Source organism: Gouania willdenowi, chromosome 24 (genome assembly GCF_900634775.1).
Source record: "Gouania willdenowi chromosome 24, fGouWil2.1, whole genome shotgun sequence".
Classification (NCBI taxonomy): Eukaryota; Metazoa; Chordata; class Actinopteri; order Blenniiformes; family Gobiesocidae; genus Gouania; species Gouania willdenowi.
In genome coordinates, this window is record NC_041066.1 from 3,946,754 (window position 1) to 3,965,096 (window position 18,343).

Here is an 18,343-nt window from a genome sequence, read left to right on the forward strand (position 1 = left end):
AAACAAACTGTATACTCATTCCATAGAAAAAAATGATAAAAATCCCTCAGCTGACAATGGCTATAGCACACCTGGATGCAGATGACACCAAATGCCACAAGGACAAGAATAAATAATAAATAAAATAATAAATAAATAAAAAGGTCTATGAGGTGGAGAATGCAGTTGTGCGGAACCTGTACTTTGTTAAGGACTTAGAAGAAGACAGTAAGGTGGAAGCGTTTGGCCATGAATGGACAAGTTGCCCAGCCTCTTTGTTTGAGCCAGATCCATCCCTTGACCAAGGTTACGCAATGCATAAAGGAAACAAGGCAGACAACCTGGTTGCAATCAAAACAGCCCTTGGCAGCTTATGGGGGTGTCATGGCAAATTTGCAGTTGCCCTCATTTGGAGACATGATTTGTGCTCTGGTTGAATGATGAAGTCCTGTCAAAGCATGATGATTTTATAAAAAAGGATATATTATAAACTAAATGAAAAAGAGTACAAAAAAGGTCTTGCATCCTGTAGGAAGGAAAGGCGGCCAGCAACTAACTGGAAAGTGCCACAGCTTAAACTTTATACAGATAGAGAAAAGTCCCACCCTGAGGAGAGGAAAAGGAGGGGTCAGATGCCACCAACAGTGGAGACGTTGAAGCAATGATATCTGTCTTGATAATGTGTGTGCCTCAATTGGTGTGTGTGTGTGTGTGTGTGTGTGTGTGTGTGTGAGTTCGGCCTTAATCAGATGCAGCTTATCTGTGTGCGTAGGTGAAAGAATGTGAGTCGGCCATCTAAACCCTGTGAATGGCATAAAACAAGAATCACATCTTAGGCACTGTTACAGAGCTTTGTTTATCAGAGCTTTGGTATGAGACCTTCAGCAGAGACTGTTTGTTGCTGGCACTGTGAATACAGTAGTGTTGTGGTGGTCAAGAGCGGTCTTGGTCTCGAGACCAAATTTTAAAGGTCTTGGTCTTGTCTCGGACTCTGAAGCGTTTTGACTCGGTCTTGTCTCGGACTCGGGATTTTCCGTCAAGACCGTTCGAGACCAGCACTAATTCCTGCTATTTTTAAACTTTTTTATAATGTGATAATAACACGGAGAAGAATGGGATAAAACAATCTTTTATTCATTCTTTAATCCACCTCGTATAATGACCACAACCTTCCTTAATGTGACTGAGTGACACACTCATACGTGTGTGACTACGGTGTCAGTTTGGACCGCGGAGCGCAAGGGAGATATGAACTAATAACCGGTAAAAATCCCAGTAAAACTCCAGAAAACAATAACCAGTAATAAATATTATCTCCCTGGTAAAGACAGTAGCTCTAATAACAGGTAAAATGATAAACTGATGATATTACAGCCTGTGAAGGCTGGATAGGGGACGCACTTACTCTGCTTCTGGGTCCTAGTGCCAGCCGAACGGTGAAGCCTGTTCCGTTTACCGTGTGTACTGAGGTCTGTGTGTGTTTAATAAGTTTGTGTGTGTTTAATAAGTCCGTGTGTGTCCGTGTGAAAGTCCACATGTTTATGCCTCTGTCCATCCACTCTTTTCATTAAATCCATGTCTTTTAAGGCTTTATTACATAATGTCGGCTGTAGTCCGGGCCGCCGCCATCTTGGTTTATGTCGTCACCAGCGCGTCATCGCCGCAGAGTTGCACTAGCACAGAATGAGCCAAATAACTGTAAAGAGGTCTTATATGAGTCTATTTTCTTTTTAAAGTGGTGTTTTTTTGTGTGTCTTTAGACTCCAATTACATTTATGTATATAATATGTTCCCCACAATATAAACAGGTTCACAATATAGTTATTTTTTATAGTTTCTGTTTCCACTGTATCCAGAATAATAATAATTATCAACAAGAACTATTGATTAATTTGTCACATGACTGTTCCAGGGTTTGAGTTTGTTTTATTTAGTTTCACATCTACCTGTAGCTCTTTGTTTTTTACACTGATGACAACTTGTTTGTAGTTTTATTTCAGAAAGTTTCACTTTTACAGTTACAGTTGGAAACCTTTGTTAATTGAATATCCTAGTTACATTACAGCAACCAAATTAAACTATATCAACTAAGTGAATTAATAAAAATGGCCTGTGTAAAGGCTTTTTCAAACTAAAAAATTATCTTGTGAACTCTGTGACCTGTTGACCTGCAAAACTCAAAGAATCAGAATCAAGAATCATTATTTCTTGGCAGAAATACTTTTAAACACTTGCTGTACATTCAGCTGACATAAAAATATTGTTTTCAAATATGTAGAATAATTGTGAATTTATCAGTAGCAGTAATGGTTTTAATATTTTAGTTAATTTTTTGCAGGCACCTTTTTTGTCCATCAAATGTATTTAAAATAAACTAAAATTAAAGAGAGAATGTTATTTAACTGTTGAACCTTGCCATAATTTTATTTATTCATAGATTTTTTTAAATTGGAAAAAAAAAATGTTTACGGTCTTGGTCTTGGTCTCGGTCTCGGCTTGTCTCGGTCTTGGTCTTGACTCGGTCTCGGCTCCTGAAAGTCTTGGTCTTGTCTTGGTCTCGGGGCATTCTGGTCTCGGGCAAGTCTTGGTCTCGGATAGTGTGGTCTTGAACACAACACTAGAATACAGCACAATCTGTCTGTACTGTGGGTAATCTAATCTAACATGTCTTGACAAAGGAGAACGTCTCTGTTCAAATATAATGCAGTCATTGTGTATAAACACATGACAAATTGTACACATGAAGGCACATTTGATGATATAATGATTGATATAATAATTGCCATAACAGGGGGAAGTGAACAAACTACCACCTTCTGACAAGCCTGTTGTAATGGTAGTAGATGCCATGGCGTTCATTCAACGTTACCAACATCTTAGGAGCAGCACCTTCCATGAACTGCAAGAAAGATACCTGAGGCAGCTCCTTGGAATCCTCCCAGAGAAGTGTGACTGCATCCACTTTGTTGGTGATCAATATGATGTCTCCCCTGCAGAGAGTCTGAAAGGTGAGTAATGAGAAAAGAGGACGAAGACCTGCCCCAGCTACATGAAGGAGTACAAGCCACATTATTCTCTACCTATACCTGAATGGAAAGGCTCCTTTCACAATCCACTGAATAACACAAATCTGTTGAACTACATGGGAGGAGCATGGGCAGCTAAGAACTAGTCACATCCTGCAGAATTTACACTTATTATTGGTGGAATCTTTTGTGATCCTGGTTGCACTGTCCTCTTGTCAGTGGATTGTCAGGTTGAGCTTCCAGAACTTTCCTGTGAGAAACATGAGGAGGCAAATACAAGGATCACATTGCATACTCAGTGCAAATTCTGCACCAAAAACGGGCTGTAGTGGTTGCGACTGACACAGATGTGATTATCATGTGCATGTACTACATCACAAACGGATGGGCTGCAGGAGCTGTTGGTGAAGAGGATGGATATCTTCCTTCCTGTTCATGCCATCACAGAAGCTCTGGCAGAGAAGTATGATGTTGCAGCTTCAGATTTTACATCCCTTTTCCTCAGGACCTACATATTTACCGGATGTGACATAGTGAGCTATCTGTACAGAAGAGGTAGTACTCTGGATGCACTGCGAGCCCATCTCTTTGTGAGAATCAAAGGAGACATGTGTTGTCTTCCACCAACTGAAGATGCCTTCCTATTACACATTATTCAGAACTCAAGCACAGCAAATACTGCCGTTGTAAGAAAAGCATGTGTCCCTGTGTTCCCGAGGATGCTGCGCATGTCTCTGCACCGGGGACCCAAACAGATATTCAAGGATTGAACTTGAAGACAGGAACACTTAAGTGGGCCATGTGTGTGTGTCTCTCTGTGTGTGTCTGTGTGTGTGTGTGTGTGTGTGGGGGGGGGGTGTTCTGTTGATCACCAATTGGTAATTAAATATATTGACTGATGACATAAATTGGTGGAATAATTGATTGCTAATGAAATTAAGATGTAAACGCCAATTTTTTTTGCATTAAATTGATCCAAAATCATGTAGAATTGTGTTTTAAGAGTTATTTTTTCAGTGTATGTTGTCAGCACATGTGTTCTGTGTATCTGGAATGCATTTATTGACAGCCTACCCAACCCACTGAGGATTTTAGGGGGAAAAAAATCGTTTTTCACATTTTTCTGATAAAAATACAGGGTGTATACACTTTTTTTGCAATATTTTCAGCAGTGCAGACCCTCCGATTTTTGGTCCTTAGGCTCAAAGTTAACAGAAAAAACACAAATACAAAGTATGGCAGGTCATTTTTGAGACTTTGGCTCCCCGACTACTTGGAAGTCATTTCTATTCCATAACCTTCTTGGCAGAGGTAATCATTTTGAATATAATATTGTTGCTATTGGCTAGAACAATTAAAGTGGAATATGCACCATCAGACCTTGGTAGTGAAGATGATTACATTTCTATATTACAGTGCTATTAAAATATAAAATGATTTTTAAAGCCTCGAAATATAGTTTACTTTTGGTCAATAGTGTTTTCTCAATTACATTGTCCTAAAATCCTCGAATAGAAATCTCAAACGTCATTTGATCTCCACGTAGCACCGGTAATTTTCATTACTGCACATGTGTTGAACAGATTGCAGATTTTGTGTCAGGCCATTCATGTCTATACTTTCCTTTCAGCATGTCTTGGCTAAGCAACCAACAAAACAGCAACATAGCCAACTCTGTTGTCAGGGCAACCCCTGCAGAACCATCTGAGGCAAGTTGCGTCAAATGCTGCATTTACGTACCATACGACATGTCTAACACACACTAACCACAATGACATTAAAACAGTCCACAAAAAATCTTTATCAACGAAATCCACGTTACAAGAGCTGTAGCAGTAGAGTAGGAATTATCACTGCTTCCTAATCAATGCACTGCGCGTTATCACTATGATAAGAAGGACAGTACACTGACATACAATTACAGAAATTCAATATGTTTTGCTCGCAAAAACGTACCCCCATAATCTTCATTTGAACTGAACATATTCTTCTTCCATGATTAGTAATGCATGCGTTTTAATGTACAAACTCTAGAGTGATTTTCTATTCCGGTTTGTGGTTGGACCGTTAGTTTTCAGTGTGTCCGTAAACGCAGCACATGTTGCCGCAGCACGTTGATATCCGTGCGGCTCAGCGCCGCATCACAGCCGGCCGAGTGCGCACAGAGCCCGGCTCTATGCCCAGCTCCATCATGCTGGATCTTCTGCACACCGTCACCGCCATGTAGTAGCTCACGTCTTTCAAAAACGTGTTTTTAGTTTATTTTTTCTGTACTTTCACGAGGTAGACTGGAAACTACACAGCTAAGCTCCACGTCTGTCCTCGTCTGTGTGCTTTGACTGTTAACAGCACGGAGAACTTCGTCTGCATCTGCTGCCATTCGGCCTGACGGCAGCTTCACCATGAGGTAAGAGGTGTTGCTGTGTGCCAGTGATAATGTTGGTGTTGGTGTGTGACAGTGCAGTTCATGTGTGCCAGTGTTTGGGTTCATGTGTGTCCGTGGTGGTGTTGATGTAAATTAGTGTTGTGTGCCAGTGTTGTGTCAATGTTAATGTGTCAGTGTTGGGTGTTGGGGTTATTGTGTGTCACTTCTGATGAAATAAATGAATAAACATAGATACAAAAAACAACCCCCCCCAAACAAACAAGTCATCCTATTTGTTAAAACAAACCAAACACGAAGAATACAACTCAAATACTTAAAATTAACTATAATTGCACAACATTAAAATGCCAAGCTGATGCCTTTTTACCTTTCTCTTCCTTGGAAATGAACTTTTCTTGTTGAATAAAGTGCAATTCCAACAGTTTGGAGAACTTAAATAATTTATTTATATATGAAATTAACTTTTCTACCTTTACTGGAATATAACATTAACAGTTCAAACTTTTGCCCTACCTTTAGGTAAAAAGTCCTTTGTTTTTGTCCTTAGTTTGACTAGGTACAATGAATGCATCAAACACGCTCATACACACAAGCGGGGGAGGGAAAAGACAAGGATGAAGAGACCACATGTCCAAACACTTTATGAAGTGCTTTTGTTGCACTTGATAAAGTTTTTAAAGTTGACAAGCAGGACATTTGTTTTTGTTTTTATTTATTAAATTGTATCTGCATCTGGTGCATTTAAAATCTAGTATACCATATTGTTTCATCTTAAAAATGCCTTAAAATTTTACATTAAGTAAAGAAAGTCAACTTCTGTTAGCATTACTTCATGTTGTAAATTGTTTACTTAATAATAATAATCACTTTATCAGCCTTCATTTTCATGAAAGTACGTACACAAAATTACTGTAGTTATCTGCTTTTAACCCATCGCTGAAGAGCAGGGATGGGCACTATACCACTGGTGGAGCAGTGCCAGTTAGGGTTAAGGACTTTCTCCGTTAGGCAACAACTATTAAGTGGTTAAGGACTATCCAACGGCTATTTGACCAAATCTTGGACCCACGTGCAGAGGAACGAGGACATCAATGATCTCAAACAAAAAGCCTTTTACTGTGAAACACAGATATTCCAAAATACAAAGTACAAAAGAAACAGGAAATAATGACTCTAAAGGCTTGACTATACTTAAAACCAAATCTAAATGATGGAGCAGACATCAGAAGGATGAGCAGGAAGAACAAGCAGCACTCCTATGAGTGAGGGAGCTACTTGAGGAAGGAAGATGAGACTCATCTGTGAGGAACCACGAGGAAGGAGAGGGGCTAGTTCAGGGGTCTGCAACCTTTACTCTCAAAAGAGCCATTTTGCCCCATCTCACCTCGATTTAAGTTCAACTGGAGCCAAAAAAAAAAATGTAGACAACTTAGTGTATAAAATTATATACAGTTAAAATTATATAGGATAATGTGATGTAAAGAATATTTTTTAGATAATGTATTTGAAGGGCTACAAAAAAAATGACATGTCAGTCAAGACATGCTAATTGCTAATTTCTTGACATATCAAGCATGCATATTTAGCCGGCATGTTGGCAGTTAAATGACTTGGTCTCCACACAATTGAAATGTATATTTACTTCTAGAATAGTCTTTTAGTTGATTTAGTTATCTTACCAGGGATTTAAAACTTAAAGTTAACCACAGGCGCAAGGAAAGTTAAAGGTCTGTAGATGTTTCAGGAGGTGAAGTAGGAACGTGGCTGAGTCATTGCACAATGTGGTTGATTTTTAGTTTGACAAATAGTTATATCGTGATTTTATTTGGTGTCAAAATCATTCATCATTAATACCCTCTGTAAGAAAATAATTTTCTATTTCAATATTTTTGAAAGCTATAGGGAGCCATATGAGGCTCCAGAGCCGTAGGTTGCAGACCCCTGGGCTAGTTAATCTTGCTCAAACCTACTGACAAAACTTAGAAGTGAACAAACACAAGACACATGCAGTTTGTACTCCATAGTTGCTTTTATTTGCTTTTTTACACTGTGTTTTTCCTTCCGGGATTTCTGACCTATCAGATGGTGGTGATTTGCACATGGCGTTTGTTTACAACTTTGTAGAACTACAGGCTGTTGCACTGTGAATACAAACAACCCAAATTAAATGTACAACAATTGTATCCATTTAGCCTCTAAATTGCACAAAATAAACAAGTCGCAGATGTGAATACAGCCTTAAAACCCTTAAAAACTACTAAACTTAAATTCCTCAAAACAAGGCTTACAGGAAAATAAAAGAAACCCCAACTTAAATATTAAAGCAGTTTGACTTGTTTGTAGCAAGAGTCTATTTCTTAAACCATGTACAGGCGATGAGCTGTGTGCTCAGAGCCGCTCCTGACCAAATTGGGGCCCTAAGCGAGTTGGTATCCCCAGGCCCCGAACTCACAGCATCTCTAATGTATCACCGGTACATAATGATTGTATTAAAACATGATTAATGTACGTAAACCTAAACATTCAAAGTAATTAAATAGATTAAGTAGTTTATATTCAAATTATAGAAAAAGTTCTACTAACTTAATTATGTCAAGTTGGTGTAACGTCCTTTTTTGAGTTACTTTAACGAATACTTTTGGAGTAAATGGAACTATATTTGCTTATAAGTAAGCATAACTTAAAAATACAACTTTTGTACAACTTAATAGAATTAAGTAATTCGGTGAATGATGAAGTCTAAAGTGTTCTGAGTGGACAGTGAATCTCTGCTCTTTCTCCTGGGCCTATAAATGAAGTTAGAAATCCAGGAGCGTTATTTCAGTCACATGGCTGCTTGACAGAAGTCAGGCGTGTTCAAGTACCATTGATAGTAAAAGTACAATGGCGGACGTTCCAGCAGAAGTCCCCATCGCGGCACAACAGTTACACAGCAAAGCAAGTGGAAAAAAGAAGACCGATGTGGAGAAGCAACAGTTTATACATACTCTGGAAGAACGGACCACTTTGCATCCTCGCAAATCCCCTTGTTGACTGCGCAGGGTCTGCCCACTCTCAGAGGGAGTGAGAACAGACGGGATCAATCGCATGGAAACTAAAGAAGCTTATTTAAGGTGAATTAATTTTACAGTCTGGATACGGAGTGATGGTTGTCACCAGACCTCGGTTTTTAGGGGGGCATGTAAAAAGCATGGGTGGGCACATTTATCATTAGTCTAATTTTTTTTTTTTTGAGCATCACTGACACAATTCCATACTTGGGCTTGGATATATACAGAGGCACACTGATATGATAATTGCCACCAAGTAGGCGTGCACTTACATATTTTTTAAACAATTGGCTTTAAAAAAACAAAGAAAACATGTTATACTATGATATATGTTGCAGTTTATCCAGGAGACCCCTGAAATGATGCCAGTCCCCACACCCACACACACACACACACACACACACACACACACAATTTGAACTTCCTTTAAGTAGAGGCGGCGGCTATGGCATCTTCTCTCCAGTTCATCCTGTTTAAGTAAGGAGATGGCGTTTCTATGCAAACGCAAGCTGAATCAGCTGGGCCTTTCGTTTGGGCAGCATACTTCACCAATGCTCCAAGAACATGTTTTTAAGTGTTGAAAATTAGTTTTTACAGGTGGCTGTTGATGCTCCTCATGTTAGAGCAAGGCAGTAAGCTGAAATGCAATGTCAAATGTGCTGAGGACATTGGAGATTGTCCATTTCTTTTTGGGGAACTGGGGTGTCACTCATCTTCCTCATCAGGAATTCACAAGCCACCGTAAATTCAATTTCAACTACGTCATAACCAGCCAATCTGAGAAGAGGAGTTAGATTTATTATGTTTATTTATTTCTAAATAATATCAATAAATCAATAAGTCAAACAAATTATTAATCCACAACTATTTCATGATGGAACATTCTCTTGTCACTGAGCTAATTAGCACATGGAAACGTTAACTCTAGCTTCACTAATTGACTAAGCCAGTCACCTGTGTTCAAGACAGAAGCTGTTTGTGTCAAAAATAGCTGTCAAAAATTCAGTAATAAAGTAATAAACCAACCATGCGCCAAGACACCATGGTTGGTTGTTTTTAACAATGATTTTTTTTTTGGCTCCATAAGTGAAAAACTGATGCCATTTTTGCATTGTCTCCAATTGTAAGCATGAGAGCAAAATCAGTTTGGTTTGTGTAGGACAGTCTGAAGATGAGCTGTAGCAAGTTTGGCATAAATTGAGTAAAAATTGTGGGAGATTAGTAATACGTTTGAGTGAACAAAAGTTTTTTCAGTATTGGGGCTACAATATACTGAAAGTTGCAAATCTGTACCACATATTTTGTATAATTTGTAGTAAATGTTTTAGATTGTGAACTTTAGAAGCTTTCTGTAGTGCCACCTTTAGGACTATTGCAGCTGGGGCAAACTAGGATGGGCCAGGAGTACAGACTTGTAAAAGAGATTATTAATCTCAATGTGGTTCTCCTGACTAAATAAAGGCAAATGAAATGGGACTGGACCTTTGGTGATTGTTTACTCGTGGGAAGTGAGATTTCCTCAGAAGAACAAGAAGAACTTGCAGGACAATTAGGAAATGCATAAGACTTTGTATATCTTCAACTATCATCCATCCATCCATTTTCTGACCCACTTGGTCCTTTGCAGGGTCACGGGGCTCTGCTGGTGCTTATCTCCAGCTCTCATCAGGCACTTGGCAGGAGTACACCCCACTGGGTGCCAGTCAATTGCAGTCCTATATCATGCTATATTAAGACCTTCCAAAATCAACTACAGACACATATGGGTAATATTTTACATTTTTGAAAAATAAAATACTAATTTATTAAGAAATATGACATTTTCTTTCAACCCGGTGGTTGAGACGTACGGTTTCTCGGATCGTCGCCTCCTCTTTAGGAAGTTTGAAAAAATTCTGAGGACTTTCGCAGTTGAACACGCAGTTTTGGTTGCCAGACGTTATCTTTTGTTACAAAAACAGACTGTTTATTTTCCCTGTGCAGACTGGATAAGAATAGACAATGACCATCCAAACAGATGTTCTTTGGCTGCTCGCATGCCTCTAGCACCAGAGAGAATGAGTATGTATGTTCACTGTGGAGGCGCTGCACTTCCTGGAGGGGACGGTTCAGAATGCTAGTGACATCACTAGCATTTGAACCTCTCATTTTTCAGAAGAGGGCAAAGAAGCAGCTCAGAGAGCAGGATTATTGAGGATTTCTCAGAGATGCAAGAAGGAATCCCAATAATACTTCAGGGGTGTTTTTGATAAGGAATTAACATTGTAACAAGGTTAAAAGCTCAAAAAGTTAATGGCATATTGACTGATAACATAAATTGGTGGAATAATTGATTGCCAATGAAATTAAGATGAAAACTCCTAATTTTTTTTGCATTAGATTGATGCAAAATCATGTAGAAATGTGTTTCAAGAGTTAGGGCTTGAACAAGAAACATGTTTTTTTCTCCAAATCAGCCAATTTTGACTCCAAAAGCTTGTTCTTTTATGATGTTCCTTACATTCAGCAAAGGCTATAACTAGTCCACGAGAATATGATTTGCAGGTCTCCCATAGAACAGAGGGATTGTGCATAGAGAATGAATTAATAGAATAGCAAACATTAAATTCAGAGAGAAAAAAGGAAATAAATTTGTTATTTAAAGGTGCAGTCTGCAACACTTATAAAAGTGACTTTTTGTCATATTTGCTAAAGCTGTCACTATGTAAGGACAGCTTTACATCAAACTAGTAGTTTGTGTGGAGAAAAACAGGCTCATTGAGTCCCTCTTGCTGCTCCCTTTGGCAGATTGCCAGAATGCACCGCGACTGAGCAAAAAGAAGCAATCAGAGTCAGAATTGTGTTTGATGGACTGTCTGACAGCTGTTGCTCACAGTCCCTGCCCCTCCACACATTTGTGAAACCAATATCATGTCAAGCAGAGGCGAGCACCTTTGCTTGTCTTGAAGGAGGGTGAGAGCCTGGTGGACACTTGTCAAGGGATGGATTGAGGTGGCAGTTAAAGTCTCCCCCTGTCACAGAGTCCTGAGACTTTAAGTTTTGTTAAACATTTGGACAAAAAGTGTGGGGGTGGGACGTATTCAGAATATTCCTTTAATAATGACATATATCTTCCCTGACTATCCTTTGCACATTCTAGACACCTAAATGCTACCTTCTTAGCAATCAGAATAGCTACACCACTACCGAAAGAGGAGTATGATACCTGCCCTACCCAATTTCTTCACAGCTTTGCCCTCCAAATGTGTCTCTTGTAGAAGAGGAATAGATATGTTTTCTTTTTTCTTTTCTTTTTTTACATTTTACAGGTTTTTGAAGGCCACAGACGTTTCAGGAGAAAATCTTTAGTGTATTCGGACAGTGATGTGCAGTGAGGTTTGTGGCTAGTGAGGCACTGACTTTTTCGATTGATTATTGATTGATTATACTACACAGTAGTATAAATTAATGACTTTATTAATCCCCGAGGGGAAATTCAGTTTCAGTTACATCCCAACCGAGAAACAAGAAAAAACAATCAAATATAACATGGGGGGACAGGAATGGGAGAAATGTGGAGCAGCCAGCAGCAGGGCAGCGCTCCGTTTCTGAGATGAGAAATATGGAACAATGGGTAAGAAGAAGAGGTAAAAAACACAAAACCAAACTAGGCCCTTGTAGAGAGGGGCAGAGTTTGGAATCATGGAAAAACTCCTCAGCAAATATCCAAAACCAACAAACACAACATTCATTTCAATACAACTGCACATTAGCACCAGGGGGATGGGTCTTTAGGATGGGTAGTTTGCAGATCAGCCACAGGGGGCACTGCCCTTACGGCCTCGCCTCTTGCTACCATCTGCAGGGAAGAAGGAAGGGTTGGAGCTGGAGGAGATGGTGAAAAAAAAAACAGGTTGTGTGGGGGGGGTGATCATGTGAGCGTATGCCTGTTTTCTGAGACTCTGCTGCAGTCTCTCACAGTTCTCCAACGCCAATGACGTGGGATGGGATTGCCGTAGAGATGACCTTGACTAAGATCAAAGGTGTTCATGGGAAAGTGAGGGAAAAGTCAGAGTGTTGAATCAATCAACATACCGTCCATGGAAGAGTGTGGAGAAGAAAAACAGACCTTGACAACAGGCTGTTTATCTCAGGGGGGCGAATGAATGAAGATAAGTTGTTTTCAGATGGGCTAGTCACAACATTGACTATCACCCCTATTGTTCCTGGTCATTCATATTCAATAATGTGGCCATTTCCTTTGACACAAACTCTCCATTCCTCCTTAAAAGTTCACCACAGTGGATTCCATCTGAGAGTTCTGAGAGTTTGGCCCTTCCGTTGATGACTAGTGGCTTCCAATAATGCTGCCAAGAATTTTGCGATAAATGCCAGTTCAAATCAGCAGAAGATTTGTTATCATAATTCCAATCTGGTGAACGTTTTCCACATCCTCAGGATATACGGGCTCTCCCATTGCCCGTCCTCCTTGTTGAGGAATTTGACCAATAGCGTTGAGAGATCAATTTGATGTTTGAGATTTAGAATCGGGATGCAGATAGAAGCTCATATTAGATTAAGACGAGACAAAAACAAAACAAATAACCATGAAATATTAGCTTGAATAACTTTTAGCAGTACAAAAACGTTTTTATTATTGACCTTTTTTAAACCCAAACAAACTACGACACAGTGACGTCATGAACCGCTGACCTGACCCGGAACTGGAAGTACTGCGGTCAATACTGCGCACAATACCGGGAGGGAGCCGTAATTTTAAAATTAAAATGAACGTTTTGAATGTTTTGCAACACCAAATTACTCCAAAATAACAGATGCACACACATGGTATTTGGAAGCCGTTGACAGAGTTTCAGGTCGAACAGACACTGCGCCGGGGAGATATTCGCTCCACAAACATGCACACACGCATACACAGAACTTTTTTGCTTTCATAGTCAGAACAGACACTGCTTTGGGGAGATTTTTGCTCCACAAACACACACACGCACACAGAACTTTCTTGTTTTTATAGGTAGATATGTCCCCATTATTCAACATTAACTTGGCAGCTTGTACATTGAATACTGGTTGTGTTTTATATCTCATATCACCAAAATTCTAAATTAAATAGACGAGTACAGTAGGAGTGTGATGATATCTCGATACGGCGATATATCGCAATATTTTTTTCACTGAAATGTGCAGGTAGGTCTTCACAGAAATTTTTGTCACTGTTTGTTGAAGGAACCAATTTTTTGTTCACTGGAATATTGCACTCTAATGGGGTCACTGGTAACAAAACCTTTTTTGTTTACAGAAAGCACTATTGGAGTACATATTCATTTAGATTAGTATGTTGACACCTATTTACAAAAGGTTGCACTAAAATAGTGTCACTGTTCATAGGGCACTTTTCCAATTTATTGTCTTTCAAAGATATAGTGTGTGTGTGTGTGTGTGTGTGTGTGTGTGTGTGTGTGTGTGTGTGTGTGTGTGTTGCGTGCGTGCGTGCGTGACTTGCTACTCCTCCGTGGGCACGGCCAATGTGTGAGACTTGAGAGCTTTGCTAGTATATCAGTGTGAGTCCAGCTGCTCAGACACCCCACCCCCCAAAAATACGGAACAATCAAAAAGTATGTTTCGTCAAAAGAGAAGTCCACTCAAAACTTGTGAAACAGCTCTTTCTATCTCTCACTCGTGTGTCTGCGGTCCGTGTCTGCTTGGCTGTGTGCGCGCACATCCGGTGCTACTCCAGGTCTTCAACGATTGGCTCTGGCCGCACACTTGACTTCAGCTTACCACTGTGATTGGCTCTGGCACGCACCGGAGCAGAGCTGTGCACTGAGGTTAAAAGCTGAATAGGTTTCACTTCTGGGTAAACATGAATGTGCCTAACCTTGCCTGCAAGATGGATTCTCCTGGTGTTCACAAACACCAGAATCCATCTTGTGCTGCTCCTTCCCTGTCTGGGTGTGATGAAGGCAGAAGCATTGAAGTAAAACTGGCGCATGCGCAATTGCAGGGAAAGGAACTAGCTGGGGTACCGCTTTTTGCATAGCTCTGAATCAAAACAGAAAGATATCGATGCAGGTGGATGAACGTATGGAAGCTGCTATAAACTCAGTTTTAGAAGAATCCTGCATTTCCTTTTTGAAATTGCAACAGCGAGAGGCGCTTTGTACATTTTTGGACTGCAAAGACTGTTTTAGACTGTTTTCACCAGCGGAGCCTTGGTGAAAACATATGTTGTAGCCATAGCAGCGTATCTGCCGTGTGATTGGCTAAAACAAATCATGGTGGACAGGCGCTTTGCCCAATCAGCTTCAAGCATTTTCTTCATGTCCCTCCCTGGTTCCGAAAGGATTCGCCTGACACGGACCTAGATTGAAATGGAGAACTCAAGTTAGAGGGAGGGCTACACATCAATCTGGCTCTTGCCAGGTTAGAATGTGCCCTCCAGGCTAAATAAAATTTAAATAAACGTTTTTGCAACACCATATAAGTCAGAAATAATGGATGCACACACTTTCAGGTCGAACAGACACTGCGTTAGGGAGATATTTGCTACACACACACACACACAGACGGTCCTTGATTTATTAGATAGATATAGAGTTGAGAATACTACCCTGGTTCAGGGTAGCATTTAATTACTTAATTAATAGAGAACAACACTGAATGGTTATTCTTCCATAAATTTGCAAATTTTGCATGGGGTCCCTCAGGGCTCTATCTTGGGCCCTTTATTGTTTCTAATTTTATATAAATGATCTACCCACATCTTGCAAACATTTTTTCCTATATTATTTGCTGATGACGCTACGCTTATAATAACTCACAATGACTTTAATCACTTGATTGAATGTGCAAATGATGAGCTATCGTCAATCTCTAAATGGTTTCAACTAGGGATGTAACGATTCACTCAACTCCCGATACGATTCGATTCACGATACTGGGTTCACGATACGATTCTCTCACGATTTATTTTACAAAATGGGACTGTATATAAATGACTGAAAAATATTCCTTTATTTTTTTTGGGAAAATACTATACTATTTTTCATTGTCAAAATAATCCCTTGATAAACTATTCAAAACAATGCAATTTAACTAACAAATAAATCTTGAATGAAATAAATAAAGAAATAATACAAATGAAGAAGAAGCTTATTATTTAAATTCTGGTTCTATGGTAAACAATACAAAACTGCATAATAGTTCTTTTTCTTTTTAAAAGTGCAACTGAAAATGTATTTTGTGCCTTAACAATTGGACTTAAAAAAAAAAAGTAATTTTACTGTATTTAGGTCAGATATTTGTTTGGACCAGCAGAGGGCGCTGGTAACCCAGTGGTCAGTTGGCATGCAGATATTTTGCAGTGAAGAAGAGATGCTATGCTAGCAGACAGAGCTAATAGAAAAACGTGACTTTTACAGATATTCACGTAATATTACAGATATTCTTTTGGTGCTAAAGGGGTAAGGAATCATTTATGAATATGTTTGAGAGTAGAAGATGGCCAGAAAGAAAGTATTAGCAGATTTTGCTCGCCGCCAACACTGCTGGTTAAAAAAAGTACTGCGATTCGATTTTCACAGCATCGATGTGAACCGTGATACCTATGAATCGATTTTTAACTGCCTTACGATTAATCGTTACATCCCTAGTTTCAACTTAATAAATATAACAAATGTAACTTCATGATCTTTTGCAATATAAACAAATCTTATCCTAAACAGTATCAGAATCAGAAATGTTTAATTTAATGGCCATGTACAGTTTTAAGGACAGTACAAGGAGTTTGTCTTGGTAGTTGGTGCACAAAACAAACAAACAAAAAAAATAAAAAAAACAAAGAACAACCCAGCAACAACAATAATAATAATAATGATAAATATAAAGGATGAGGGATAAATAAAGGATAGATAGAGAATAAAGGATAAATAGGATAAATATATATATATATATATATTCAGTGGGTGACTTGGGGTGTGTTCATGTGGATGGTGGCAGAGGGAAAGAAGCTGTTTTTGTGTCTGGAGGTTCTGGTCCTGATGGACCGAAACCTCCTTCCAGAAGGGAGAGATTGAAACAGTTTATGACCGGGGTGGGAGGAGTCGGCCATGATCTTTCCTGCACGCCTCAAAATCCTGGAGGCGTACAGGTCCTGGAGGGAGGGCAGATTGCAGCCGATGACCTTCTCTGCAGAGTGGATGATACGCTGCAGTCTGGCCTTGTCCTTGGCCGTAGCTGCAGTGTACCAGATGGTGATGGAGGAGCAGAGGATGGACTGGATGGTAGAGCTGTAGAAGTTCACCATCATCTTTGTTGGCAGACTGAACTTCTTCAGCTGCTGCAGGAAGTACATCCTCTGCTGAGCTTTTTTGATAAGGGAGCTGATGTTCAGCTGCCACTTGAGGTCCTGAGTGATGATGGTCCCCAGGAAGCAGAAGTACTCCACATAGCTCACTGAAGAGTCTCCCAGGGTGAGGGGGGTGAGGTGAGGCAAGCAAAGTTATAAATTTTGCAAGTCAGTACCACTACATTTTTGGGAATATTAGTTGATGAAAAACTGAGTTGGTCAAATCACAGACTTCATTTGCAAAAGAACTGCAAAGATGACTGGAATATTACAAAAAGTGTGCCCTTTAGTAGTTCCTCTGGTCATTTAACTTTATACAGCTTTTTATTTCCTTATCTAAATTATTGCACTATCTGTCTTGGCAGTATAATACCTCCCCATCTCAAGAAAGTACGTATTATTCAGAAAAGGTTTTTAAAATTAATTTCACATTCAAACTAATTTTCTACGTCAACTCCGCTTTTTACCAGTATGTGATTCTACCAATTCACACATTCAACATCTATCAGACACAAGTTTATTTATCGTAAGCAACATGTTTCTGTCACTTTTCAAAGTTTTTTTCACATTCACTTCAAATATACCGTACAAGACACAGTAATGACAATAACTATTCTCTATAGCTACCCTTTGCCTGTACATCAAATCACCAATTCAACATATCCTATAGAGGCCCTCTGCTCTAGAATAGTTTACCTCCTCCGATAAGATCCATATCCTTCTACTCACTCTTTAAAAGGCAGTTAAAAAAACATCTTATCATCCATGAATCCTCTTACATTACACCAAATTACTTCTTGTATTTTTATTTTATCTTCAATTGATATTTTGTTCGATATTTTTATTTGTCTTTTGATATTAATATTTGTAAACTTTATTTATATATTAGTTTTCCACTTATATTATCTTCTTGCTTCTCTCGACGAGGACAGTCGCACTCTCTGTTTCTCCCTCCCTTCCATTCTTATCTCTCTCCCAGCTGCTGCTTTGTCTGGTCTTGTGAGCCTAACAAGAGCCTCTCTCTGCAACTCATCCAAAACCAGAAAAATGAAACTAATTAGTTGATCTCTCAGTGCTATCGATCAGATTTTTTCGACGAAAAGAACCGGGGGTGGTGAACCCGCATGTCCAAGCGGGACGTTTGCGGCTGGATACACACTTGACCCTTGGAACAAGTGGCGAGTTGTGTGTCTGTCCATCCTTTCCATGGAAGACGTGGAGGACATCTACATGATTGGAATAATGATAGTAGGCATGCTGCTGATCGGAGCTGGTGGCTTCCTAATCTATCGAAAAGTCGGTACTACGCTGGCGACTGTTTTGGAAAAGCTGCCAGTGATTTCTGAAGGATGTAGCAGGGCTCTGAACACTCAGACTCATGTGTTGATCGATATCAAAAGCAAGCTGCTTTTGGATCATCTACGCGTTATGGATAACAACTTGGAGAAGTTGGAGACCCGGCTTGGAAGTGGAAACTAGGCCACTCATTGGATTACAGCAGAGAGACCCAGGGCAGAAGGCTATTGGAAATTGACAGAGCCTGTATCAAATCACA

At 39.6% G+C, this 18,343-nt stretch overlaps 1 protein-coding gene across 1 annotated transcript in view; it reads left to right on the forward strand.

The window, feature by feature from the left end:
* The first annotated feature begins 5,142 nt into the window (after window positions 1–5,142).
* enah (ENAH actin regulator) overlaps window positions 5,143–18,343 on the forward strand; it is a 70,938-nt gene continuing 57,737 nt past the window's right edge. The window contains exon 1 of the mRNA XM_028440015.1: window positions 5,143–5,412. Coding sequence (XP_028295816.1) covers window positions 5,408–5,412 — 5 coding nt within the window. The 5' untranslated portion in view covers window positions 5,143–5,407. The remainder of the gene's footprint in view (window positions 5,413–18,343) is intronic.